Source organism: Coffea arabica, chromosome 1e (assembly GCF_036785885.1).
Source record: "Coffea arabica cultivar ET-39 chromosome 1e, Coffea Arabica ET-39 HiFi, whole genome shotgun sequence".
NCBI classification, from domain to species: Eukaryota; Viridiplantae; Streptophyta; class Magnoliopsida; order Gentianales; family Rubiaceae; genus Coffea; species Coffea arabica.
Window position 1 is genome coordinate 57,218,142 of NC_092311.1, and position 25,756 is coordinate 57,243,897.

General features: G+C 37.8%; 3 protein-coding genes across 14 annotated transcripts; 1 reads left to right on the top strand and 2 right to left on the bottom strand.

Annotated features, from left to right (window-relative positions):
• The first annotated feature begins 728 nt into the window (after window positions 1-728).
• Window positions 729-7,241, top strand: LOC113734111 (LEC14B protein-like). 2 transcript variants are annotated; one of them, XM_027260468.2, is made up of 11 exons: window positions 730-1,170; window positions 1,397-1,508; window positions 1,708-2,233; window positions 2,627-2,746; window positions 3,052-3,129; window positions 3,750-3,926; window positions 4,100-4,177; window positions 4,675-4,850; window positions 5,907-6,065; window positions 6,192-6,252; window positions 6,694-7,241. In XM_027260468.2, exons 3-11 carry the CDS (start codon window positions 1,805-1,807, stop codon window positions 6,880-6,882), a joined length of 1,467 nt encoding a protein of 488 aa, XP_027116269.1. In that variant the 5' UTR covers window positions 730-1,170; window positions 1,397-1,508; window positions 1,708-1,804; the 3' UTR covers window positions 6,883-7,241. The 2 variants fall into 2 exon arrangements, with proteins under 2 accessions (XP_027116264.1, XP_027116269.1); XM_027260463.2 differs by lacking the exon at window positions 1,397-1,508 and having other exon boundaries at window positions 729-1,170.
• Window positions 7,242-9,378: 2,137 nt separating this feature from the next.
• On the bottom strand, window positions 9,379-11,640 carry LOC113734102 (uncharacterized). The gene has a single exon (XM_027260451.2). The coding sequence runs from the start codon at window positions 11,230-11,232 to the stop codon at window positions 10,009-10,011; it is 1,224 nt and encodes a 407-aa protein (XP_027116252.2). The 5' UTR covers window positions 11,233-11,640; the 3' UTR covers window positions 9,379-10,008.
• A 4,750-nt stretch (window positions 11,641-16,390) lies between these two features.
• On the bottom strand, window positions 16,391-20,279 carry LOC113734085 (histidine-containing phosphotransfer protein 1). 11 transcript variants are annotated; one of them, XM_072067776.1, is made up of 7 exons: window positions 19,908-20,251; window positions 19,662-19,792; window positions 19,471-19,539; window positions 19,092-19,163; window positions 18,949-19,021; window positions 18,464-18,544; window positions 16,391-16,971 (listed from the first exon to the last, which is right to left on the bottom strand). In XM_072067776.1, the coding sequence occupies exons 1-6, from the start codon at window positions 19,965-19,967 to the stop codon at window positions 18,494-18,496; spliced, it is 456 nt and encodes a 151-aa protein (XP_071923877.1). In that variant the 5' UTR covers window positions 19,968-20,251; the 3' UTR covers window positions 16,391-16,971; window positions 18,464-18,493. The 11 variants fall into 11 exon arrangements, with proteins under 11 accessions (XP_071923877.1, XP_071923903.1, XP_027116230.1 ...); XM_027260429.2 differs by lacking the exon at window positions 16,391-16,971 and adding an exon at window positions 17,495-17,868; XM_027260439.2 differs by lacking the exon at window positions 16,391-16,971 and adding an exon at window positions 17,495-18,030.
• Between the last annotated feature and the right edge of the window lie 5,477 nt (window positions 20,280-25,756).

Below are 25,756 nucleotides of genomic sequence, written 5' to 3' on the forward strand. Positions count from 1 at the left end.
ATACTTCTGCTATTTTAATAACAATATAGATCCAACTATCTACAGTTATCCTTAAAAATCATAAAATACGCCATTGTTAGGGGGAAAAATGAACACTCATCTCTTTCATCCTCGTTGTAACTATTACAAATGGCAAATCTCACCACCCTAACCGACTCATCAAGCCGCTCGGGGGTTAGATCACCTGGTCTTGGGGTAGCCATTCAGATCCCAAGGTCCAGGGTTCGAACCTCTCTTAATGTCTGGGTACTCTTGGGGGTGAGGTACTTCAGGTGCAGGTGATTAGTTCGGAAAAGTTGGGATATACCCTATATTGAAAAAAAAAATAAAATAAAATAACCGGCTCATCAAGCCACTAAAACCGAATTCTCATATTCTCAAATTTGTTGACAGCCCAAAATCATCCATCATTACCCTAAAACTTATTTTTCTGCACAAAATTGGCATGATAGCATAACCTCCAATTCCTTTTCGATTTTTAGCCAACACTTGTGTTTTCATTACGATGCTTTTTTTATATGCTCTCACAACTTGTAACAGGGTAATTTCAATTCGATAATTCTCCCATTTCTTTTTTTAAAAGAGAGTGCCCGAAAATATGATACAAGGATTGGAATGGATTGCATGATTTTTGTTTTTTTTTTTTAATGATATGAGATTATGCACAAGTGACGAATGTTATAGTCATTTTACTGCAATTACCGAAACGCGAAGGGAAGAGGCTTTTGAAATTATCCTAAATTGAAAAATAAGAGGGTCCAAGCCAAGGCCGACTGCACTGCACCGTAACATTTCTAGGAACTAGAGTCCGCCACGCTTCCACCCAGCACAACCTTCAACAACCACTCATCACAGCGACCAACCCGCCCCCCACGGCCTCTTTCCACCAATTCATTAGTATTTCCATATGCCGTACTACTAATTTACTACTACTTTTCTTGGTGCGATTCCTAAAAGAAACCTTTGCTAATTCACTGCTAGCGGTGCTGGATAATTCAGTCCATAAGTGAAGACATCCAAATACACTGGAGCATTTTCCTGTCCTGCTGGTCATTATCCAGCTTTGACACTGTTGCCGAACCAAACAATAAAAAGTCATAAACCCAGAAGACATAGCATAAGATAGAGAGAGAGAGAGAGACTGTTTTGGGTAATAGTCCCAACATCCAGGTGATTGTACAAGATTGTGGTCATGAACTTTTATATCTTTTCTATTTATTTTTTTTTTCAAATCAGTAGTAAGTTGACTTTCATTCAACTTTATTTATCGATGATGATTGATGTTTAGTGGAACCAACTTCGTTAATCTCAATTATAATTCTTTTACTTTTTCGAAATTTGTCCTCTGTAGTAAGTAAAAAATTATCTGTACCTTGAAGAATTTTGCTTGCTGTAGAAAAAGCTGAAATCTTGACGTACTTCGGTCAAGAACCTTGGATATAGTTGAAATGAGTAGGATTCTGGACGAACCCCATAATTGAGGATGGTGTATCTTCCGCGTGATTCGAGTATCGCTCTATCTTTGTCTGACTTTACTCGATTGAATGGAATATATATATGAGAGTTGTCATTCTGAAATTGCATAATTGCCCATTCTCTGGATATAGATTGTTGCAAAGTCAATCTTATGTGTAGCTTGTATTCATTTGTGTTGTTGGAAATATATAATAATATTGCCAGAGTTGTCGTTGGCATTATTGTTTGCAGAGTTGGCATGGTAACAAGGACCCTATTGGGGATACTATGAAGACTCGACAGCATCTGATATTTGTCAAAAACTTCCAGGGGTACCGTTGAGTTACAAATGTATTTTCTATCTGAGGGGACTGCCATTAACGACATGGGCCACTGGTTTAGCAGATTGGAACTTGAATCGGAACTTCTAGAGGGTTTTAGTTCCAGCTATGAGGTTGTTGGCAGTCCAGCATATAAAAGGCCATTGAGTTCTTTGGACCATGAAATTGCTCAGCTCACTAAGCTTAGGTCAGGGCCCCATGAGAATTTAAGCCGAGTACTGCCTGGGAAACGGGAATCTTCTGTTTCAACTCTGAAGATGTTAGCTGGTCGAGAGGCAAATTTTTCAGGTAGAGGGAGATTTTCAACAGCTGATCGCTGTCATGTTCTCAGTAAATACTTGCCAGTCAATGGTCCTTGGGTTGTGGACCAGATGAACACCAGGGCTTATGTGTCGCAATTTTCAGCTGATGGCTCCCTTTTTGTTGCGGCATTTCAGGTAGTCTTTTCCTGTACAATACTGGTTCAACTTACAGTGGAGAATATGCGATTGTTAACCTTTGGTTATATTGGAAGGAAGAACTATAGCAATATCTATATTCTTATCGGGAGCACATGTAAAATAGTAAAGAAAAAGAAACAGGAGAGATAGAACCTTTTAATGTTTAAGAAACCTTTTGATTCTTATGGCATTTAAGAAACTTTGTCCTGGCTGAGTCGAGTACTTGTTAATTGCCTAGTTCAAGTGGACCTTCTTTTGATCTCCCAAGTTACAAAAAACTTTCTTCTGTATTGTTGTTTATGTTAACTTGCATATCTTAATAGAGCTTTCTGGCACTGTTATTTGTGCATAAATATTTTCCTAAGAAAGTATTTTTCTTTTACAAAACAGGGAAGTCACATTCGAATATACAATGTGGAAAGAGGGTGGAAAGTTCAAAAGAACATTCTTGCCAGAAGCTTGAGATGGACAGTTACTGATACATCTCTTTCACCAGATCAAAGGAATCTTGTAAGTTTTACGCTGCTAAAAACTGCGACTGCATGTTCATATTTGTCTGTGCCATAATATTGTTACATTGTGATCCTACCATTTAGATGAACTTCTTGTTGCACATGACCATTACCTCAGACACATCCTGGTTGTATCGATGAAGTATATCTCTAAATCGAGACTGAAAGCCCTTTTATTTTCTTGACTTCTGTGGTTCTGTTTAAATGTCCTTGGTTGGGTGCTAGAAATTGTCATATTGGCATGAAATATTTGTCTAATTTTCAAAGTTCTATTTACCTATTGGATATCAACTCTAATTGCAGGCTTATGCTACCATGTCACCTATAGTTCACATTGTTAATGTTGGCTCTACTACAACAGAATCTCTGGCAAATGTGACGGTATGAAGTTCGAATTCATTTTAGCTTGAAGCTGATGTAGCTTACATATGTGATGGCTTTCTGAGATTAGAAAAATTACTGAATTCAGTCATGCACCTAGGCACATATTTCTTGCACTTTTTTGCTTCTAAGTTTGAACAAGTTTTTGTACGGCAAACTTTGTTGCCTTTATGATGTTTCTCCTGGTTGAAGGTCACCTTCTATACTTGATAATTGAGGAAATGAATTCTTGATTCTAATCATAAAATTGCACCAGTGGCTGATTCTCATAAGTTCCATTTCTAGTCAAGAGCTCTAATTTTGCGCTTCTTGTCAAAATTCAGATTTTTATATGATGTCCTTCGGCTGTAGCATCCTGTGTTGTAGGATGCATTAGTGCATGTTTTTTCCTTGGTTTCCTGGGGAAGGGTGTGCCTCTTAATGGTTTGTTGTTATAAATATTCTTCGGGCCTGTATGAATGCGTAAAAAGTTTCTGGGAAGGCGATTTTTTTTTGGTTTTTTTGGGGGGGGGGGTGGGGGTTCCTGGTTTTCTCCAACACGTGTTCTAAGTGCAATTCTTTTATTCTTTGTTCATGTCTGCCTTCAAAGCAATTGCTTAATTGGGGTTCATATGATCCAGGAGATCCATGATGGTTTGGATTTTTCTGATGAAGATAATGGGGGATACTCTTTTGGAATATTTTCTGTGAAATTTTCAACAGATGGACGAGAAGTCGTAGCTGGAAGCAGTGATAATGCAATATATGTATATGATCTTGAAGCGAACAAACTAACTCTTCGAATATCGGCGCACACGGTAGTGATTTTGCTGCAATAAAACTTTGCATGTGTTGTCCTATGGGTTGCATTGCAGTATGTTAAATAATGTTTATCAATGTGCACCCACCCTCCACTTTATTCTGTCTGTTTATACTTGCAAAGACATTTAGTTTGACCACACTTAATACTATCTGTTCCTTCTCGCTGCAGTCTGACGTTAATACAGTATGTTTTGCTGATGAAAGTGGCCATCTTATTTTCTCTGGAAGTGATGACAACCTCTGCAAGGTATCTTCCAGCTAAATTGTCTAATAAGATAATCCAAAATGTGAGTTTTCCAGTCTTAGTTGCTGTCATATAATTCTTTAATTTTATCTGTATGCGTAGAGCTTATTAAGCATAGGATTTCAACTTAAAACATGAAATCTCAGATGAGCAATCGTTTAATCTCTTAGAGCGGAGTAATCCTCCTCTGTAGTTGACTTTGGACTCTGATTGCCACAGGGCCTTCTTTGTGTGTGGGAGTGCACAAAGGTTTAGATGAATACTGATCCTTTTCGTAAGAATTTTCATACATGGTGTAGATATTATAACAAAGTTCTTCCTATATCTCAACAAAATAGGGCTTCCCAGTCTGCAAAGTAGTTCTGATGAAGCAATATTAAGAATCGGATCTCCGAATTGACTATATACTTAGAGGGACATCTTGCGAAGTCAAATTGAGAAATGAAATTTTCAATTGTTTGTTGTTTTAAGGAATTGTTACCACCCTCTTTTTTATATAGGTTTGGGACAGACGATGCTTCAGAGCAAAAGGAAAGCCAGCAGGTGTCCTGATTGGACACCTAGAAGGCATCACGTTTCTTGACAGTCGTGGAGATGGTCGGTATTTCATTTCAAATGGTAAAGACCAGACAATTAAACTTTGGGATATACGGAAAATGTCCCCTAATAGCCCTCGGTATGCTCACTTTCATGCTTTGCTAAGCTTACATCAGGGACTCGTGTATGAACCTTGCAACTTCTTTTCTTCTTTGTTCATGTGCTGTGACGGAGTGTGGACTAGGATTTTCCTAAGCAGCTTTATTATGTTCAAAGGGGATGGATATAGTGTTACTTTTCTAACTCGAATACACATAGGGGAATTCAAGATATCTTAACGTCTTATTGTCATTGTGCTTATTCTAATTGCATTGCTTCCAAGCTTAACTATCAAACATCAACTGCTTATTTCATAATCATGAAATTTGAAGCCTCTATGATATTCAATTTTTCTTTATTATTTTGTTGTTGAACACCTATTACATGCTAGGCAGTTGAAATAAACTTTTTCTCCTTTGTTTCAGTTTCTAGAAAGCTGCATAGAAATTGATTCCAGTACAAGCTGTTAAAAGATTTAGAGTAGTTGTAGTTGCAGTTTCCGAAAGCAAGAGTTGATTTCCAAAGTGCATTGATGGCTGGTCCTGGGTATTAAAAACTTTGCCACTTAAATAAGCTAAAACTAAGTTTTTAGCTCGGAAAAATAGTTTGAATGGGGTGGAGTCCTTATCTCTTGTTAGCATTATCCCTTTTTTGAATATGCGGAACTTTTGAACTTGCAAGATATTAGGTTGTTAACCACTATTTTCCTGCAGAAATTTTGCTATGAATATGTCGATCTCCATTTTGTTGATCTCAAGTTACTTTTGGCATAACCTTTGGCTGCTTTAGAATATCAAATAAATGACATGCTTACGACGCTTGTATTGTGTATCATCTGTTGAATTTGCATGTTTTAGTTGCATGCTTTGATAGCATTAATCTGTAATTTTAATGCCTGAAACTGATTGAAGTGGGAAATGTTATTTGGAAGTAGCATAAATATCGAAATTGATATCAATAATTCTAGCATCTTTTTATGTGTCATTCAGCTATACCAAACTTTTTTTTTTTTCTTGATGTCTAAAACATGTCTCTGCCTGATTTTGTTCTGAGTTTTGCATGGGGTCAGAGATCAAAGTTTTGGTATTCCTTTCAGGGATCATGGCTTTAGGAATTCTCAGTGGGACTACAGATGGATGGACTACCCCCCACAGGCTAGAGAGCTGAAGCATCCAGGTGATCAATCAGTGGCTACATACAGAGGTCATTCAGTCCTACGTACTCTCATTCGCTGCTACTTCTCCCCAGATCATAGGTAAAGTTAACACAAGCAACTTACAGTCTTGCAAGCATTCTTGGTTTAATTTGGTTAGATAGAATAGGTAAAAGTTAGTTCATCTGGGTATCAAATTAACATGCTATGCACAATCCTCTGTTTCAGCACCGGGCAGAAATATATTTACACTGGCTCCTACGATTCCTGCGTATATGTATACGATTTGGTAAGTATAGGCTTTGATGGGCGATTATTTTTTGCTGGGCTTGACTGCTTCATGTTTTGGATGATGATCATTTGACTTCATTGACTCTGAAATTAGTTTTCTGGGTAGTGAAATTCTCTGCATCGATCTCATTTCGTTTGTTTCTATGCCACTAATGGCATGGATACCAACTCTTGTTGAACTTTCAGCTGGTCAACTATACTTTACTAGTGTTAATAGACTGAAGAAAGGAAAACCAAAACAAGTGTCCATAGTCAAAAGGTCCATAACATGACCGATGTAACATCCACTGAAGTCAATTTTGTGACGTATGATTTTTTTTTTTTTTTTTTTTTAACGGTGAGATGTTGTAAAGATTCTTCCATCATGTATCTCGCTGTTACAGACCTTCAACTCCTTGCAAATATTCTTATCTCTGATTGACGGTGATGTGCTATTTAGGTCACCGGAGCTCAAGTTGCAAAACTGCAGTACCATAAATCAGCTATAAGGGATTGTAGCTGGCATCCTAATTACCCCATGCTTGTCAGCTCTTCTTGGGATGGGGACGTCGCGAAATGGGAATTCCCTGGGAATGGAGAGGGGCCGGTGTCTAACAGGCCGCAGCTGGGAAGAGGACATTTCCACTGAAGGCTCTCCCGAGTTGCCGAGTGGGGAACGGATTTCAGCAAGTAACAATCAATGTTGTAAGTGGTTTTCTTGAATGCAAGTAAATACCAGGTCAGTGTTTGAACCATCTAAATATTTTGAAAAAGTTTGTCTAGGGGTTTTCATAAGATTCCACAGATGAGATGTCTTGTAGTTGTAGGTATCCCGCGTGGCTGCCCGTAATTATAGTTGATTTTGTTCAATAGCCTTTTCGTTTTCTCCGTGGAACATCCCTCCTGGAGTTCCTCAACCTATTGCCATTTTAATGGGCTCCGGGAGTTTCAACTGGGGTATGGAATGGAAATGTCATCCTATTTAAATAAAGTTTAATTTGTGTAAAATTCAAAATTCTAGTTTCACACACACCCAAACGAGAATTAGAGGTTTCGCTCAATGGCATCTTGAACGCGTCCGGTCTTCTTGCTGCAAGATTGTTTGGATTGCATTTTTTCATATTTCTTTTATAGAAAAATTATTGTAGCGATTTGATATATGTGAGGTAAAATCTGTTCACGGAAAACGTAACAATTTTTCTTCCAAAAATGACAATCCAAACACAGCGTAGGGTTAACGATAAGTCTCTGTGTACATCGGTTAGAATTGAACTTTATTCAAATACATTTGGTGGGGAAGTTTAGCTTTTTTTTTTTTTTTTTTTTGAAAAAAAATATTTGGGTTTAATGCGAATCAGTAAATCACTTGGTTTACCGAGCTAAAAAGAAGAAAATAAAAGAGATCGAGAGATATGCACAGAAATTATCGAAAAAAGAAGTTGTAAGCATTTTGTTGATTTCAAGAACTGTGAAACTATTTTGTAATGGAGTGGTACTACTATAAAGAAAAAGAAAGACTCCGGTGAATCTGCAATAGCTCTCTCTCCAACTCTTGAAAGACGCGGTAGGATCGTTGTGTGTATGCAATTATGTGTCTCTCTAAAAAGCTTCCAACATAGATGGATCACCTAAACTTAATGTGATTTGTGTACAAAAATGTTTCATTTCGTTTCGTCTCGCATCCCCCAACAACCCCACCTCCAGTGCACGTGCACGTGCATGTGCAGGGGAGTAGAGACACCTCCTCATTAATTGATTGATACACAATAATAATTGTCATTAATTTGTACCGCCTGGTCTCCCTTTTGCACCTTTTTAAATGGTGTTTTAAGCATATTGTCTTTGATTTGTATGATCTTATGCTTGGGGACGTTCAAGTATCAACAAAAATTGAGAGTTCATAGTGTCTAAAATGAAAATTTAGAACATGAAAGTGATGCAAGTTTGAAAGTGCAAAATGGGAAAATTTGTTGAGTGTTAACTAGTGCTTTTGTGGGAAAAATGTGCATGTCAACATATTTAACTTTGGACGGTTTAATTGATTTTATTACATTGGGAAAATTTTTTAAAAAAAACTTCACAAAGCTGATTGATCAAATTAAACAGTGAGGCATATTTGGTGGAGGTATTTTGTAAGCAACCCTTAGTTCTATCCACTATTGGATTGTGGTTTTCCGCCGAAAAATTTTTTACGATTTTTGCAAATATATTTTTCAATCACCTTTTTACGATATCGCTAAAGTATGTTTTTCTACCAACAAAAAAAAAAAAAAAAAACTCCTAAAAATAGTAATCTGAATAGGCCCTTAGACATGGAATTGAAATTTGCTAACACACATTTTTTATTATCATTAAAATGCATTCCAGATGTTAGACTTTTATAAATATAAAATTAATTAGGAAAAATATATAAATGTAAGAAAATTAATTACAGAAAATATATAAATGCGAAAGAATAGGTTTTGGTGAAATGTAGACCCTTTTTTTTTTTTCCCCAAATGTCACTTCGTGAACATTATAGACTAAATCATCGACTTAAGATGTAGATTTGCAATCGGATGTGGGGACAACAAAAAGTGTTGGAACAGCCCTGACCCAACGTAGTGAAGGGTAGGACCCAAATAACAGTAGTGTACCAGTAAGTAGCACCCACAATCATTTGGGGTTCAATTAGGACAAAAAGAGATTAGACAACGCAGCCTCGGAACCTTTTTGACTCTCCGCAATGTGGTGGATCAAGAAAGGGCGCAGGAAAATCATTAATTAATCCATCCTAAGATCTCAACTAGTGCCGCGAGTCTCCTTTCGCTTTAGAGAAGATCCCTTGTTTACTCAGTCAGTCTCCATCATATAAAAGCGTTGAAAGCACCCGAAATCATCTCATGCCCAAAACACAAGCAAGCAAGCAAGCACGTACGCACTACTTTATAAGTCTGGCTTCCTAAATCAAAAAACCAGACAATATGACAGCGTCGTAATTACCAAGTCCAAATGCAAAACTCATTCTAACAAAACAAACCAACTAATGGGAAAACGAGGAGAAGCCGGAAAAATCCTATATGATGTATATATATATATATATATCAACGGTAATGTATGTCAGACCACCACCAAAATGTGCATCCTGAACAAATGACAAAAAAGGTTTAGTTCCAACTCCAAGTGCGTTGTCCCCTGGAACTAAGGAGAGTACCACCAGCATATGTATAAGTAGCCGTTGTCAACAACGACAATTAATGGGGAACATTCTCAGTAAAAAGCAAGTCAGATAGATGTTCTGAATCCCAAAATAAAAAAGAAAAATTAACGACAGACTGACAAAGCATCGTCCTTGATCCTACAACAAACAAATAGTAACAAGGAAGGAGGTCGCAACGAAAACAAACCCAGTTGTTCTCTCCCATCAACTCTATTTATCATCGGAGAAGTACCATATCCCGAAAAATTTACAAAAAAAAATAATAAATATTAGTAGTAGTAGTAGTTTCTCTGCTTATCCACATTTTGCTTTGCTTTTTATTTTTCTGCTACTTGTTGAGTACTACCACTGCTCAGTACTTTAACCCCAATTAATATACTCATCACAAAAAATAAATAAAATGAATCTCCTATTTGCCTTCTTCCACTTCCCCCACACATACATGATACAACCCCTCTCCCAAACCCCCCCAAAAAAAAGAAAAAAAAAAAAAAAAAAGAAAATGTGTCACGGCTTGACCAAAAATAGAGAGCCTGCAAAAATTTTGCCCATTGGTGAAATAAACACGACGACGGTCTAATTCCTGGTTTTACCCTTCCACTCGATACACTGATCAGTCGGCCTGGTCTTCTGCTTCCCAGCCTTTAGCGGGCAGGGAGTTTGCAGTGGGGGCACCATGCAATTGTACTGCAGACACAGCGAACTGCTCACCGGAATCTCAGCCCCCGGATTGATGTCGATCCCTGTCAAAAAGTTATGCTGTAGATACAGTATCTGTATACCTGCCGATAACAACCGATCCACCAGGCTATTTGGCACCTGACCCATGAACCGGTTATTGTTCAGATACAAATTCTGTACCGTCGCGAAGAGTGCGGATATGTCACCCGATAACCTGTTGTAACTCAGATCAACGGTGGGAATTGTCACCTGGTCGACCGGTTCAACCGGACCCGAAAATAAGTTCCTTTGTAATTGGAGGTTGGTGATTGGGAAGGAAAATAAGCGACCTGGAATGCAGCCGGTGAATTGGTTCAAGCTCAGGTCCAAGTAATTCAGCCGATTTAAACCGCTGAGAAGCCTGTCCACCGGACCGCCGAATCGGTTCCACGACAACGAGAGGTATTCAAGGGATGGAGGAAGCGAAGCCGGGGACAAGGACCCCGAAAGATCGTTCTGTTTGAGGTCTAGCCGGGTTAATGTCTGCGAAACAAAAGGAGGGACCGGACCCGAGAGACGGTTGTGGCAGAGAATGACGTTGGACAGCGCCGGCAGTGCTCCCACCGACCAAGGAATGCTTCCGGCCAGCTGATTGAAGCTAAGGTCGAGGGTATGCAGACCTCGGAGCTGACCCAGAGTAGCGGGAATCTGACCGGAGATGAAGTTCCGGCTCACCGCAAGGAACCTGAGGTTCTTCAACTGGGATAAGGATTCCGGCAACGGGCCGATGATCCGTCCGGGAACAACGGTGAATTCGGTGAGGGCGGAGAGTTTGCCAATGGCAGGGTCCAGCCTGCCTGTGAGTCCAGGGGAACCAGCTCTAGGGTCGCCGAGATTCAGGGCGATAACGTTATCTCCAACGCAATACACTCCGGCGAAGTTGCAGGGGTCGGAGGTAAAATCCCAGGACGCGAAAAAATGGGAACCGGGCAAATCATCCAAGCTCTTCCGAATAGATTGTAAAGCCAGAAAATCAATAGGGTTTAAAATTGCATGGGCTACCAAACAAGAATGGAGGAGAACAAAAATAGCCAACAACAGCAAGGACTGAGCAATCTCTGTCAGCGGGAGCCCCGTCATTGTTACTTCTCAGTGAAAGATGGACAGAGAGATTGCAGCAAGGGTGTTGGGGTTATATAAAGGGGGAAACGGGACCTTTTGGAAATGCTTTTCCGTGAGGAGCAGCGATTTCTCGTGTGGGAAAATTGAGGGCCGTGAAAGCTTCGACAGAGACAACATGCAGAGGGGAAGAAAAAAGGAAAGTGTACTAGTAAGTAATATAGAGAAATGAAAGAGTAGCTTCTGAGAAAAGAAAGGGCAGACCGGGAGGGATGCGGCTTTTGGTCAGTTGCTTGATTCTTCCGGGACAAGGGAGGAAAAAGAGAATTGAGGAAGTTTGTGTCTGGGTAGCTGTTGGCTTGTGGGAGAAGATGGGTCTGCAAGGGAAAGGGGGTTGGGCGTTGTTGGCGCTGGGGTTATGGAGTATGGTGGGAGGCGATTGACCACGGCTACTAACTACGGCAGACTAAGCTGCTAAAATAATAATAATATTATATTATACTACTAATTTTTAATCTTCTACAGTATAGTATTAGTATAGCAGCGTATCTATATCTTCTATCCAGTTTTATTTTCCATTAAAATTATAGATGGCAGGTTTTGTTTGTTTATTGGGAAGAGGTTCGGGAAGCTAAACGGTTGTCCGAGCCTAGGTGGAGCATCTCTGATTGTTTGGGGTGCAGGTTCGGATAGAGACACGGATTAACGGAGTCCAGCTTTGGGGAAGGGAGGGAGGGTGATTGGGACTAGGACCACGTGACCCCAAGGCCAAGGTTGCTGCCTAACGCTATCTCACAGGCACGCCACCCACAACTCATTATCATCAAACCCTGGCGCAGGCCCCCTTTCTTCTTTTTCTTTCGTTTCCCCCCCCCCCTTTTTTCTCCAGTCACAATTGATCCATCCTTCTTCCCTTAATAATTAAACATTTGAGGCCACAGGAAAACAAAAAACTTTATCCATTTCTGTGTCTTTTTTTCATGAGCATGCAACAATTTGAGAATTATCCCCAGGGTTTTTTGTGAGAAAGGAGATAAGGGTCCGCTTGGTTAGCATAATTTGCAAATATATATATATATATATATATATCATTCAATTTGACTTGTTAATCTTGCTTATACAGCTGCCACGTGTATTGATACGTTGATAATTGAAGCAATGTTTGACTTGTTGACTCGTTTGTTATGAGTTTAATTGATTTATCAATATATCAATACACGTGATAACTACGCAAATTTGGGACGTACAAGATAGAGAATTATTCAGGGACAGAGGATTTGAGACGCGGGTGGGGGAGGTTGTAAAACATCTTCGCCGAAACCACTGGTGCCATTGGTCCCCGCCGCTCCGCTCAACGCCTTCTTCTTGTTGTCCTCTCCCCTATAGCAGCTCTGATCCCTTTTTCCTTCTTGCCAGCTTCTATCCTCAGGCTCTGTTTTTCAGAGGCCTGAAAAAGCATCGGATGATGACTTGGGGCTCAAGTCTTTCTAGTCCTTGGTCATACTTTTTAGTCAAACAGGGATTGATTTTTTTTTTTGGGGGGGGGGGGGGGTACAATTGCATCCGGTTTCACACATATGTTAAGATCTAATACCGGATTAACGCCAAATTTTCTTCTTTTCCGTTGCTATAACATTCTGTCACAAGATAAAAATGCCCCCGCCTTTTACTACAATGGTACTGTCCCGGCCTTCCCCGACTAACATCAACCGCACAGCGTAGACGTTTCATAACCATCCCAAAAGGTCAAAAAGAAAAGAGCACTATTAATGGTAATAAAAGTCTTTTCAGAGTCTCAAGTCCGAAGTAGTCCGCTTACAATCTTGGGCCGTCTCCGCAAGCATTTGGGTCCTACACTGGACAGATGGTCCAAAAAGAAAACTCTTCTCATTCATTAGGGAGCCAGGCAGGGGGGCATGGATTAAAATTTTTTTTTCAAAGAACACAGGCACGATACATAATTGACACCTTGTTGCTGGGAACCAAAAGCAAGGGGACAGGGGTTGTTAGATTGTTTCGTGAGTTGGAAAAAAGAGAACGCCAATGAATCATAAATTAAAAATAGATCACACTTCTTTTTGACACGGAAATGTAGGAAAATGTGCTAAAGAGTGGCCAAAGCTTATACTAAAATACTACTAGTGCAGCATGATGATACAGTAATATCAACTTGATAGCTCATGGTTCATCCCCACTTTTAATAATTCTGCCATCATTTTGTATCACCTAATACGGCTAGTATTAGGTAATGACATTTGCTTTCCGGACCAAACTTACTCTGCCTTTAATCATTCTCAGGAAATTAAAGCATTTTGGGCATGGCGGTGGGATGTGCTGTCTGAGCACATCTTTCTTTTTTTTTTTTTTTTTCCCGGGAATTTATGGTCATCCTCAGCGTAAGGAAAGACTGAACATTTTACTATTCTTTTTTCTATCATCAACAGTATACTAGTATCGAACTCACAGCCTATTATTATTAACCAAGGGACAAGAAATTACCACATAGCCAAAAAGAAAGAAAGAAAAAAAAATCAATCAGAAGGGCTAATTAATTTGGGCTCAGGAAATTGAATTGCGTAGTACGGGAATGGATTTTTGGTTCTTGTGATCAGTAGTTTCGGTGTAAAAAAATGAAACGAAATTCAACCCTAAAGTGAACCAACCAAGTCGAGGAGGAAGAGTTATAAATTGTACTAGTAGCAAGGAAGACAGAAAAGCTGATTGGTTCCAACTTCCATATGGATGTCATAAATAATCATATGCCCATCTGGTCCCGCCCCACGGCCACGGGATGCATATCATCATATCTTTGATTAGTCTCAACAAACGAACGACAAAAGACAGACTAGTATTTGAATGAAAGTAGTAGTCATATTCATGAGCTCCAGCAAACAAGGTGGTTGTAAAAGCGGCAGAATCAAACACGTACTCCAAGTAGTGGCATACAGGTGAAGATCAAACATTAATTACTACTACAATGGAAATGAAAGCTCCTTGATCGAAAAGGGTTTCTTCCCTTTTGAATTTTGCCAACCTTTGCTTTTAGCTGCCGTTTCCTTAATGCAGGCAGGGATAAAAAGGAGCCTGCAGCCATCCATGCATGGACCGCAGCTCTTTGACAGTATTTGCCCTTCGATCGGTTCATTAAACTGACCTTCCCCCACCACAAGTGATCTGTCATGATTAAACAGTTTCTTACAATTGCCTCCAATATTACACGCCGTCTGTTTCTTTCTTAAATTTGTTTCATTATACCGAGTGTGGTACTAGTAATTTTAGTCTGCCTTGGGGCGGGATCATGGGATGTATTGGATAATATGGAGGCACGGCAAGAATTTCATGGGAGACATGCGCAAAGAGGGAGGGCCGGCCAAGTGAGGAGGGAGTGGTGCGTATGGAGATGCGTGTTTGTTGATTGCACCAAACCCAACGACCGCAGCCACTATCCTCATCATCCTTCCGCTAAAATTCTAGGGAGTGGGGACTGAGTTTTTTTTTTTTGGGGGGAGGAGGACTGGGGGAGAAGGCGATGCATTACTACGATACAATTATTGCACTATCAGGGATGAATAGTTTTGGATGGGGTTCTGGTTTGGTCTTGCACAGATTTTGAGCCCAGAATCAAAATCAGGGAATGTGTGTATTTATGTGCTTAGGTGCGGTGTCTCTTTCGTCCAGCTGCTGATCACCTACTTACCCCGCCCCGCTTTCGTTATCCGTATTTACCAGTGCGGTGCAGTGAGAGGTCAAATATATACATATTTTTTTTTACTGAAGCTACGCAGCTTACAAAAATTCATATAATCCAAATTAAAATTTTACATATATATATATCGTGCATCCAACCATGATAGTGTATATACCGTGAATCAATCAGTATATATAAGATTTAATCTAAAATAATTTACTGCAACTCCATTCTTTTGTCACGTAATAAAATGTTAGAACGGAGTGCTACGAACCCGAAGTGCAAATATCACTTGCATGTCTACATTAGCCCACATTTAAGTTGATCAGTCATAAATTAGCCCACATTTTCTAATCGCCAGTTCCGAGTTTAGAAATTAGAAGAATCACTCACCCTGGAAATGTTGTTGACCGAATTGAATAGGCTTTCAATGATAAAGTACGTGCCTATTTGGTGGAGCGCCAAACAAAAGTTTTTTAGAACCTGTTTGGATTGCATTTTTCATCATTTTTCTACTGTAGCGATTTGACGTATGTGAGGAAAAAAGGTAATAGGAAAATATGTTTACGAAAAATGACGTAATTTTTCGACGGAAAACGGCCGCTCCAACTCAGGAAAGTTTCGAATGAATTGAAAAGTCTACAGGCGAATGGAAGTCTAGAGGGAAAGATGTTCTTCCTCATTAAACTTTTAAAGCAGCAGCAAACGTTTCGTCACCACAAAATCATTGAAAAATGCCAAGACTTGGATTTCGGTTTTATGTTTTATTCTTAAATTTTTTTTTTTCACATTTTTGTATTGGTTCGATCTTCTTTAATCTTTTTCCTGTTCTCAGAAAAAAAAAAAAAAATTTACTCTTAAGCTGGTGGGGCCTGTGGGAACCTAAAACTTTACTCTTAGTTAGTAGTACTGAAGTAACCATCCGTCAAATGGTTTGCCATCCTATAATATATGGTCCCAATTCTTTTAACATTCATCTTATTGCTTGCAGCGTTGCCGTTGAGTTCAAGCACGAAACCTTCTCATTCACGCAACGACATGGACTTTATAAGATAGTAGATAATAATAGCATGGGTCAAAGAGCCCAAAGTCCTCCAAAGTTTCCTTTTCCCCAAGGCATACTCAACTTTTAGAAATAAATACACACGAACGACTATTAATTTAATTAAGAGGAAAAAATTGTAGTTGATGCATCGTGAGCAATTCTTCATTCTTGAGCGGGTAATCAGCGTTACTGATCGTGAGCAAAGTCGGTCCCCAATTAACGGGGCCGCAAGCGGTTTTACATTTTGCAGACGGCCGCCAAGCATCCAATTGAGATCCATCTATCTCTACGAAAATGGGATTGGCAAGTGGTAACATTGAGGTCCAATCAGCGATGCGGTCTGGTAGCATCACATTAGGTTTGTTTGGATTGTAAGTTATTTGGGATTATTTGGAATATTTTTACTGTAGCACTTTTTGTGATGTGATGTATGTGAGATAAAAAGGTAATTGGAAAGGTAAAAAGGTGTATTGAAAATTGTAATGATGATTTAAACAAATAAAATTGGGTAAATAATGCTCAATCCAAACAAACCTATTATTCTTAATCTTCGGGGCTTGGGGACCAAATTTTGGTGGTCCTCCTGTAGTACTTGCCAATTGGCGAACCTCCTTTTCCGGGCCCAACAACAATAGATCCACATACATAGAATATGAAGCACCAAAGGAGTCCGTCCGTAACCGTAAGAGAGGTTAGTTGTGACGTACAATACAACTGCGGGACAACGCACCTCACCTCAGTGGTACTGGTACTGGTAGTAGTAGTGGCGGCAGTAGTATCTGTTTTGCCAAACAGCTCTTGCATGCGACTTGACTACCAGAATCCACAGGCAAAAACTTTTCATTTTTATGGGAGGAGAAATCTCAACATGATGATGATGGATGGTGACGGTGAAGAGACAACAATTCCAGACTGAAAATCCTCACGGTTAAAAACCATGAGCAAGAGCCGAGGAGGATATACAGCAGCAGCATGTGACTTCCTCCCTATTCTCTATCATACGTCCGGTGGCGGTGAATTTAACCTTCTGAAACAAAAAAAAAGGACCCAGTTTTAGGCTTCTCTCGGGCTTTGGAAACATGGGAACGTTCTACTCGAGAGGCTGGACGCACCGACTGGAAAAGAAAGAATCATCTCCCCCTTGGAGAAGGCACAATCTTATTGACGAAGCAACGGTCGTCACAATTACAAAATGTTAGTTGGGTACTTCCAGGAAGAAGGGGTTAACCATGTCGTCACAATCACAAAAGGTTGAAAAAACGTCACTTTCGCAATTCCCCCAAAGCCTTGTTGCCAATTCAACAAAATCAAACAAACTATAATTACTGGTTTCCATCAAGGGAAGCACTAACCGCGCAAAAGCCTTGTTTGGATTGCTTGTTTCTGTCGAAAAATATTATCGTTTTCCGTGATCACATTTCCCTATCGCCTTTTTCCCTCACATATATCAAATCGCTACAGTAATTTTTCCATGAAAAATGACGGAATATGCAATCCAAACACAACCTTAGCTTCCACTTTGAGCTGCCATTTTTGGGTGAGTGAGTATATTTTCACTATAATGAAATGAACTTATGCCATAGAAATTTAAAAGAGCAACACAAACTAAGGCAGGCCAAGAAATATGTAATGACAGACTTATCGCAACAAAGTAACAGCTCCCAGCAGAGGTCGGCACATTCCATTTTCTGAAGATGCGATCAATAAGAAGATGTAGGTTTTGTCTTCACATTGTAGTCCTAGGCCTTTCTTCAGCGCCCATGAGGAAAGAGGGAAAATGCAAGAACTAAGGCAAGCCAAATTCACAAAAGCAAAGCATAACCAGGTTCATACTTCCAGCTACACCAACAAAAGTGCCATGCCGAACTTCCATCATAGAAGGATGCCAGCAGCATAAAAAGGCAATGGAGCTAGGAAACGCAATCTGCAGAGCAGCATGCCACACGGCTTTATTGTTAAATCTTCTGGAAATTGAATGTGGTGACGGCAGAAGTTAAACCTGCTATTCTTTTAGCCTTCCTCTATGTTACTCGTCGAATGACAATTTCTTAAACCAGATTAGTACAGCACTTAAATTGACTAACACCTGAACCAGACATTTGCTTCAATAAGATTAATCGCAAAGGTGTACCTCCGCCCTCAAAATTGATGCTGTCCTAAACTAAGAGAACAAACAGGATGATCATTTCCAAACAAAATGCCAATCATCTTCTTAATAAAAAGTAATTTGGCACTATACAAAACTCTCAGCAACTCTTAGCCAAGTGATCAAACAATCAATGCACGATATGAGTGTAACGAAGGGAAAATGGAACATCAAAAGCTTACTTAAAAAAAAACATTTCAGTGGAACATTAGAAAGCAGAATCCAGTTTTTTTTTTCTTTTTTGGGCAAAAAGCAGAATCCATTGCTGATAGAATTTCTAATTTCTGAAGCAATTTATCTCTGTCTGACAGTCAGGGCACCTTCCTTATCAACCTCTAACCAGGGGGCCAGATTACATGACAACGCAGCTTACCCTTTTTGCGAGTAGGCTAAATGGAGATACTTATGGAATTACGGGTATCATGCCACCAGCTGCCACTATTTGTTGCTCCAGCTGAACAAAAGAGATAGTAGAATAGATTATTCAATATGACTACGGGTGACAAGCAGTTGCATTAAAAGGTAAAGTGGGTAATATGCATTTCGTTAGTGGTTGAGGAACCACATAAACCATATCCAAGGATGACGCAAAATGAGAGTGAAAGAAACGAGAATGTCAAAAGCTTTTGCCTTTCTATATTCCCTTTCAGCATACTACCTTTAACAATCTTATTCATTCTTTTAATTCGTTTTTTACAGGAGGGTAATCAGCATAATGAATTTGAAAGAGAATGCTGTTGAATTTTAGACAAAATTGCCTTCAATATTTTTAACCACTAAGCAACATTACTACTGAAATATGCTTGAAGAATATAACCAAGCCTCGTGTATAAAAATTCCTTCAAGACAAACGCTTACCATAAATAAATATTCAAGCTTGCTCTTCACAAGAGCGTATTCATTTTTCACATGTTGTAGACATTTCAAACACCTGCATACAAGGTGCTCAGTCACTTCAACAACACTATACAGCAAGGCCAAGCTGCCAATTCAAAACTCACCCATCCAGGTTCTTTTCCTCACAAAAATTTCTAAAAGCACCACATGCATTCTTCACTCTCTGTGCACCTATGCTGTTAGAAGAGACATAATCCCTTGTCATATATTCGAATTTTTCCACGACAGAAGACTAATCATCAAAAAATGCATAGTAATTTGCGTCAGTAGATGTTAATCCTGAAGTCAATTTAGTGGAGTTCAAAATTAGCTAGAGCAAAGACGTGGAATATAACCTAATTACAAAGAAGTGGTCCGTATTTTTCGGTTCTATTCTACTAGCCAGCCAGAAGCATATATGGAGGTAAAGAACTAAGAAAATTAAAAGTAAGGGAAGAAAACCAACAAAAAGGAAAACTTTTAGTATCTTTTTTTTTTTTTTACCTAGAACTGCTACCCTTGAATTGGTGGACATAAGCATCGACCTGCTTAAAATCCACAATTGGTTGTTGACTGTGCCATTGAAAAAACCAAATTAAACCGCAACTCAAAAATCAACCGAATAAAAAGACTATTAACATGCTATTAATAGATAATCTTGAAAGGACTAATCAGCAAATGTAAAGATAGCTTACAGGGCAGTCGCCACATTGTTGAGAAGCTTCTCAGAATCCTCAAAGAAGAGGGACACCACTTCAACCACAAAATCCGGGTTGCTCTCATCTTGCAGTTTCTGAAGCTGTACGAACTGATCATCCAAAAACCCCTTTTTTCCCCAAGACAATCAAACGAATAACGCCAAATCAAATGAAAAAGGAAAAACCTCTAATCAAGATCAAATAAGTTAAATCCAATTAATAAAATCCGTAAAAGCAACTCACCTCTTGATAAACGGTTGATATCAACTCCAGAAATCGTTTCTGCAACTGTGCTACTTCCATGCTTTTCCTTTATCGGCCTGCAGTCCTCGATGCCCCGCTACTTTATTTGTACGGAGTGAACTAGGTTACAGTATTTATTTTCTCTTGATCTTGCTCAATAAAGTTAACTATGTGAAACCAGCAGATCTTTTGCACGCCAAACACCCACTAAAAATATGTGAGATTAACGTTAATGACGATGATGCGAAATTAAAGGTGGAACCTAAAATAAAAGGCCTAGTGGGGTAGGCACGAGGGAGCCCGACAAATTAATCTATTGCCTCTCGATAATTTATGGAGTTCCTTTCTCGCAAGTCTGTAATGTACTGCTATAACCTCCCCCCCCCCCCCCCCCCCCCCCCCCCCTTTTTTTTTACAAAAACGTCATAAATATTTGTTGATATCAAAAACAAGCTATACAACTTGAGCAAAAGATTCATTTTGAGTTTTACAAAAGTGTCCTAGGACACTGAGAATTTAAATATTCCTCATATTGCGCTAACTTAATAACATAAATACTAAATCTTCTACTTATCATATTACATCAAGCTAAATGTGCATTTCATAAATAAAGATCTTAGCATTTGAATGTCTTCCAACTCGGCAAAATGTCTTATGTCTTGTGCTTTATTCGTCCTCAAGTAACGTATCAACTGAGGAGATGACACTTGCACTTTAACTGCTGCCAGAGCTTCTCCCTAGCCTTACACAGTGTTAGTTTGATCGCTGCGGTATGGTCCAACAACGGGTTTGTTTGAACAGTTGATTATTTTTTCAAATATATTTGCTTACATTATTATTACAATTTTCAATACATCTTCTTATATTCTCAATTACCTTTTTATCCTCCCATACATCACATCACAAAAAGTACTACAGTAAAAATATTTTAAATAACTTACAATCCAAACAAACTTGTTATCTCCTGTGCTTCTTTCCCTTATGGCCCAGATAGCATATGTATTATTGCCTTGAGTAGCCACTATACCAATTCCTAGTGGCTTTCCTTCCTCTTGCTAGGTGACTTCCATCACAATGTTCATCAGACTGCTTTCATCATTGTTGTACTATTCTTCCTCATTCCTTGATGTTATTTCTTGAATGCTCACTCACCTGTCACTACTTTGAGCTTCAGTGTACTCTAACCACTCTAGGTGCGTTTTCTGTACAATTTCAAAAACCTGACGGAATCTATTGTTGAAAATCTTCTCATTCCTAACTTTCCACAATTGTCAGAGTATATTGACAGTATGTGCTTAATGGTGATTTCCGTCAGTCCTGCTTGTAGCTTCCATTAGACCACACTACTATTAATTGAAATTTCCTCTATAATCTACAAGTCCATCCCACTGCAATGGGGCCAATCTCCAGACTTCTTTGCTTGATTGCAGAAAAAAAAAACAAGTGTTCCACTGTCTCCTTTTCTTTCCCACAAATCAAGCATATTGGCTCTCCCATTTTTTGTTCCACAATATACCAGTTCTTTCACTGGAAGAGCTTTGTTCAAGCATTTCCACATAAAGTTCTTCAATTTGCCTTGAATGTTCAGTCTCCACATCCGCCTCCGCTCATTCTCTTTTTGTCCAATGGCGCTTGATTCCCCTTGCCATCTGGACACCTTTTGCTGAATATCCTTTCCTCTACTCAAAAACTTATAAGCTGATTTGACAGAATAATTATCATCATTGTTCTCTATCCAGAAATTGCAGTCTTCCCTTCCTGTCAGGCTAATTGAATTTTTTTGTATTTCTACAGCATCTTTCCCATTATAAAAGTTATGAAGATCAAGTGTTTATTCCATCTGAAATTTGTTATCAATTGTTCCACTTTTTGTAAACTGTAGTTCTGAGGCTTGTTGGTTGTTTATTTCCCCTCTTTGTTATTTGGAATCCATCTATCTTCCCAAAATCGAGTTCTCTTACCATTCCCAATTCTTCTCCAAATGCCCTCCCCATATCCTCTCTAACACTAATCAGGCTTTTCCATATCTATGAAGCTGTTTGGCTCACCTTGCATTAGAATATTGAACTAGTTAGATAATACTTGGCCTTCATGATCTTGCTTATCAATAGATTAGGACATGTCACTAGTATCTAGATTTGCTTTCCCAGTAGAGCCTTATTGAAATCCTGCAGGTTTTTGAATCCCAATCCCCTTCTACTTTTGTCCTTGGTAAACCTACTCCAGGAGCACCAATGCATCTTTCTCCTTCCATTTTCTTCCCCCCATCAGAATCTAACCATCATAGAACTAATAGCCTTACGTAGCTTTCTTGGTAATTTGAAACAGGACATAGCATATATAGGTAAAGCCATTGTGATGACTTTTAGTAGTATTTGCTTCATTGCAGTATTCAGTCATTTATTCTTCCAATTCTCCATCCTTCTCTGACAGCTATTTCTGATGAATCCAAACAGCTGTTCTTTCAATCTTGTGATTTACCTTAGCTAACCTTCTGAATGTTTCCCAATCTATTGCATACTTCTACTTGCTTCCATGTACTATAGCCTATTGTTTGGATACGCAGGAATGGTCTATCAAAATTCCTTTTCTTTTTTTTTTTTCGCAAGAATGGACGGAAACTATTTATACTCCAATGTTAGGTAATCGAAGTCACAACAAAATAAACTATTTATTATGGCTCAAGCTTGAATGGATCCGATTTTCAAAGATCTAATGGTTCAAATTGTATCATATCTTTTCATCGAGTAGTGTGATATAATTTGGTGATGTAGCACAATTTTGTTCATTGAATTTTTGAAAATCCGATCTACCCAAGACTCAAGTTTTGATCATTTATTATTCCAATGTTAAGTAAGGGAAGTTCACAATTGAATGTGTATTTCTTTTCCAACATTGGGCATAATCACATTGAGAAGGCAAAGTGGAATGAAAAATTTATTATACAGGTTTTTCTTTTTAAGTATAAGTGAAAGGGTTTAAATCAAAAGATTTCACTCATACTTCTTCCCTCGAACTATTCAACCTATCCCTAATGCACTTTATACAAAATAAATGTGTATTTCTTTTTTAACATTTGGCATAATCATATTAAGAAGGTAAAATGAAATGAAAAATTTATTATATTAAATTTTTTTTTTAGTGTAAGTAGTAAGGTAGGAATTCAAAATCGCTTACTCACACTCCCCCTCCTCAAACCACCTAACCTATCACTTCTCCCTTATTATATTAACTTAATTACCCTAAATATAACATAAAACATTTCTTTTTCATTTTTTGGCAGTATCATATAAATGGCTAGTTTTTTTTTTTTTTTGTTTGATTAGCAACCACACTAGCAAGCAAGAACATGTTCCATAGATATTATATTTAGAAACATATGACTATGACTTAATAATAATAAAAATAACTTTTTGGTAATAGACAATTACAATAGTTGAATACTGATTTAGCCAAATTGAATATCCAAATAGCATACATATCAATTCGTATGTCCTTTTGATTTGCTTCTTTTTGATCTTTAAAACTATTTATAAACAAAAAATGTATATTTGTCACTTATTGGATGGTATAGCAACGTTTTTTTTTCCTTCTTTATTTATTAAAGTGCATATGAATTGGCATGTTATTACTTCTTTTGAGTTGACAAATGTTGTCATATAATCCAATTTTATAAATAAAAAGATGTTAAAATTTTTAATTAAATATATTATTAAAGAGAGCAAATGTTATTAATTAATAGAACTATAAAGTAACAGATGTTACTGTTGGGTTTGGATTTTATCTCACCAACCGTTGTTTTATTGGGATTGGTTGGTGGGATAAAATCTAAACCCAATAAAATAACAGTTGGTGCGATAAAACCTAAGTCCAACAGTTACTAATTCACAAGTAATCTAATATTTGACACGTATATAAAAGGCAGAGGAGTATGAAAAAGCAAACTCGACCTTTACAATTTAGGTGTTCGGTGAATAGAGTGGGAATGAGGTTTTCAAAGAATGAGAATCCAAAAAATAAAGTTGAAATAGGTTTTTTAAGAAGGTAAGGTCTTCCCAAAAAAAAAAAAAAAATATATATATATATATATATATATATATTTGTATGTCAAATATTGGAATGAAATGGATAGATTAGAAAAGCCTTTCTAACGTAGGCCCACCAGCCCACGTTCCATATCGGCCGCTCGTTTGCCCGCTGATATTTTGCTTCCGCCAAATTTCCCCGATATATAAGATTCACAGTGATATAAGCATTTTTGGCATTTGGAGCTTGGAAGCTCTATCTCAAGCATTTTCCTAGCTTTTTTATTCTTTGATTCCTTCAAACTTGCAGGTCCGGATTGTTTGCGAAAGGTAAAAGTAGGATGCTTTTTATACACCACTACTCTAGGAAACTTTAAATACTTATTTATATGATAATTTCAAGAACCCTTCTATGAGGTTTGCGATTATATTAGTTCATGCTCCTGAATTTTGAGAAATCTCACCTACCTTCTTTATTTTCAACTTTTTACTATATCATTACCAACTTGTCTCTAAAAATATTATCAAGAAGCTCATATTTGCAGGTAGGAAATATTTTCATGCCAAAATTGCTCCTGTGATTATTCTACTATTTTTTCAAATAGTAAACATATATTACTAAAAGCCTAAAAGTAAAATCAAATGGTGCCTTTAAGGAACAGATGAGTAAGTGCTTTTAAGGAACAGATGATTATTACTTAAGAGCATATTTAAGGTGCCTCAAGCAGAAAAAAAATTATTTCCCTCACCATAAGGTGCTTTTTCGTTAATTTGAGGAGGCTTTATAAATTTAAGAATCTTGAACTTTCTAAATTTAAGGCACAAAAGATTACTGTTTAAGAGTATACATAAGGCACTTCAAGCCAAAAAAATTTATTTCATTCTCTACAAAGGGTTTTCATTAATTTGAGGAGTTTTATAAATTTAAGAACTTTGAACTTTCCATATTTAAGGTACAAAAGATTACTATTTAAGAGTATATAAAAGGTACTTCAAGCCAAAAAATTTATTTCGTTCACTGTAAAGTGTTTTCGCTGATTTGAGGAGTTTTACAAATTTAAAAATTTTTGTATAGACTAATGACTTAAATATAAAAAACAGACACAATGCCTAAAATTATATTTATAAACTCATTTGAGGTGTTTTCGAAAACGTAAAAGTAACTTTCTTTATTACAAAGTATTTTTGAATGGATTAAATTATATAAATTGTTTAAAAATTTTGTTTAATGCTCTTACTTTTTGTCAAAGTCGATGGCTTGAAAACAAGAGAAAAATAATTTATTAACAATATATTTAGAAACTTACTTGAGGCATTTTCAAGGTGAAAAATATCAAGTATATTTTTAATTATAACAATTTTTTCCTTTGAATTTTTTGTTCGGATCAATGACTTCAAAAATTGCAAAAGGTCTTTTAACCTCATTAATATATTATGATTCATAAGGATTTAGCTTGATTTGTTATGAAAACTAAACTTCCACAAGAAAAGGATAACTTTGGATAGAAATATTTTATCTCTCCCAAAATAAGTTTTTAAATCATAACTTTTGAAATGGGCTAATAAAATTACAAAAAGTTGAAAATAAGGGAGGTCGATAAGATTTCTCAAAGTTTTGAGATATGATTATCAAATGATGTTGCCACAAATCTCAGGCGAGATTTCTAAAGTTATTCATCATTTATATTAGCACCTCTTCTGCTCTATAACCAATTCGTACAACACATTAATTCGTGCTCTCCCCTCTTTCAACGTCCATAAGCTCAAGGCCTAACTCCATTACTGAAAGGTTAATGGTGGTCTAGCACGGGGAATAATTCGTGC

Coding starts and splice junctions, on each gene's coding strand:
- LOC113734111 (XM_027260463.2), top strand. CDS start 1,805: ATGTATTTTCTATCTGAGGGGACTGCCATTAACGACATGGGCCACTGG. Junction 2,234..2,626: donor TTTTTGTTGCGGCATTTCAG/GTAGTCTTTTCC, acceptor TTTACAAAACAG/GGAAGTCACATTCGAATATA. Junction 4,851..5,906: donor ATGTCCCCTAATAGCCCTCG/GTATGCTCACTT, acceptor TATTCCTTTCAG/GGATCATGGCTTTAGGAATT.
- LOC113734102 (XM_027260451.2), bottom strand. CDS start 11,232: ATGACGGGGCTCCCGCTGACAGAGATTGCTCAGTCCTTGCTGTTGTTG.
- LOC113734085 (XM_072067776.1), bottom strand. CDS start 19,967: ATGGAAGTAGCACAGTTGCAGAAACGATTTCTGGAGTTGATATCAACC. Junction 19,540..19,661: donor AACAATGTGGCGACTGCCCT/GTAAGCTATCTT, acceptor TCAATGGCACAG/TCAACAACCAATTGTGGATT. Junction 19,022..19,091: donor GAGGAAAAGAACCTGGATGG/GTGAGTTTTGAA, acceptor CCTTGTATGCAG/GTGTTTGAAATGTCTACAAC.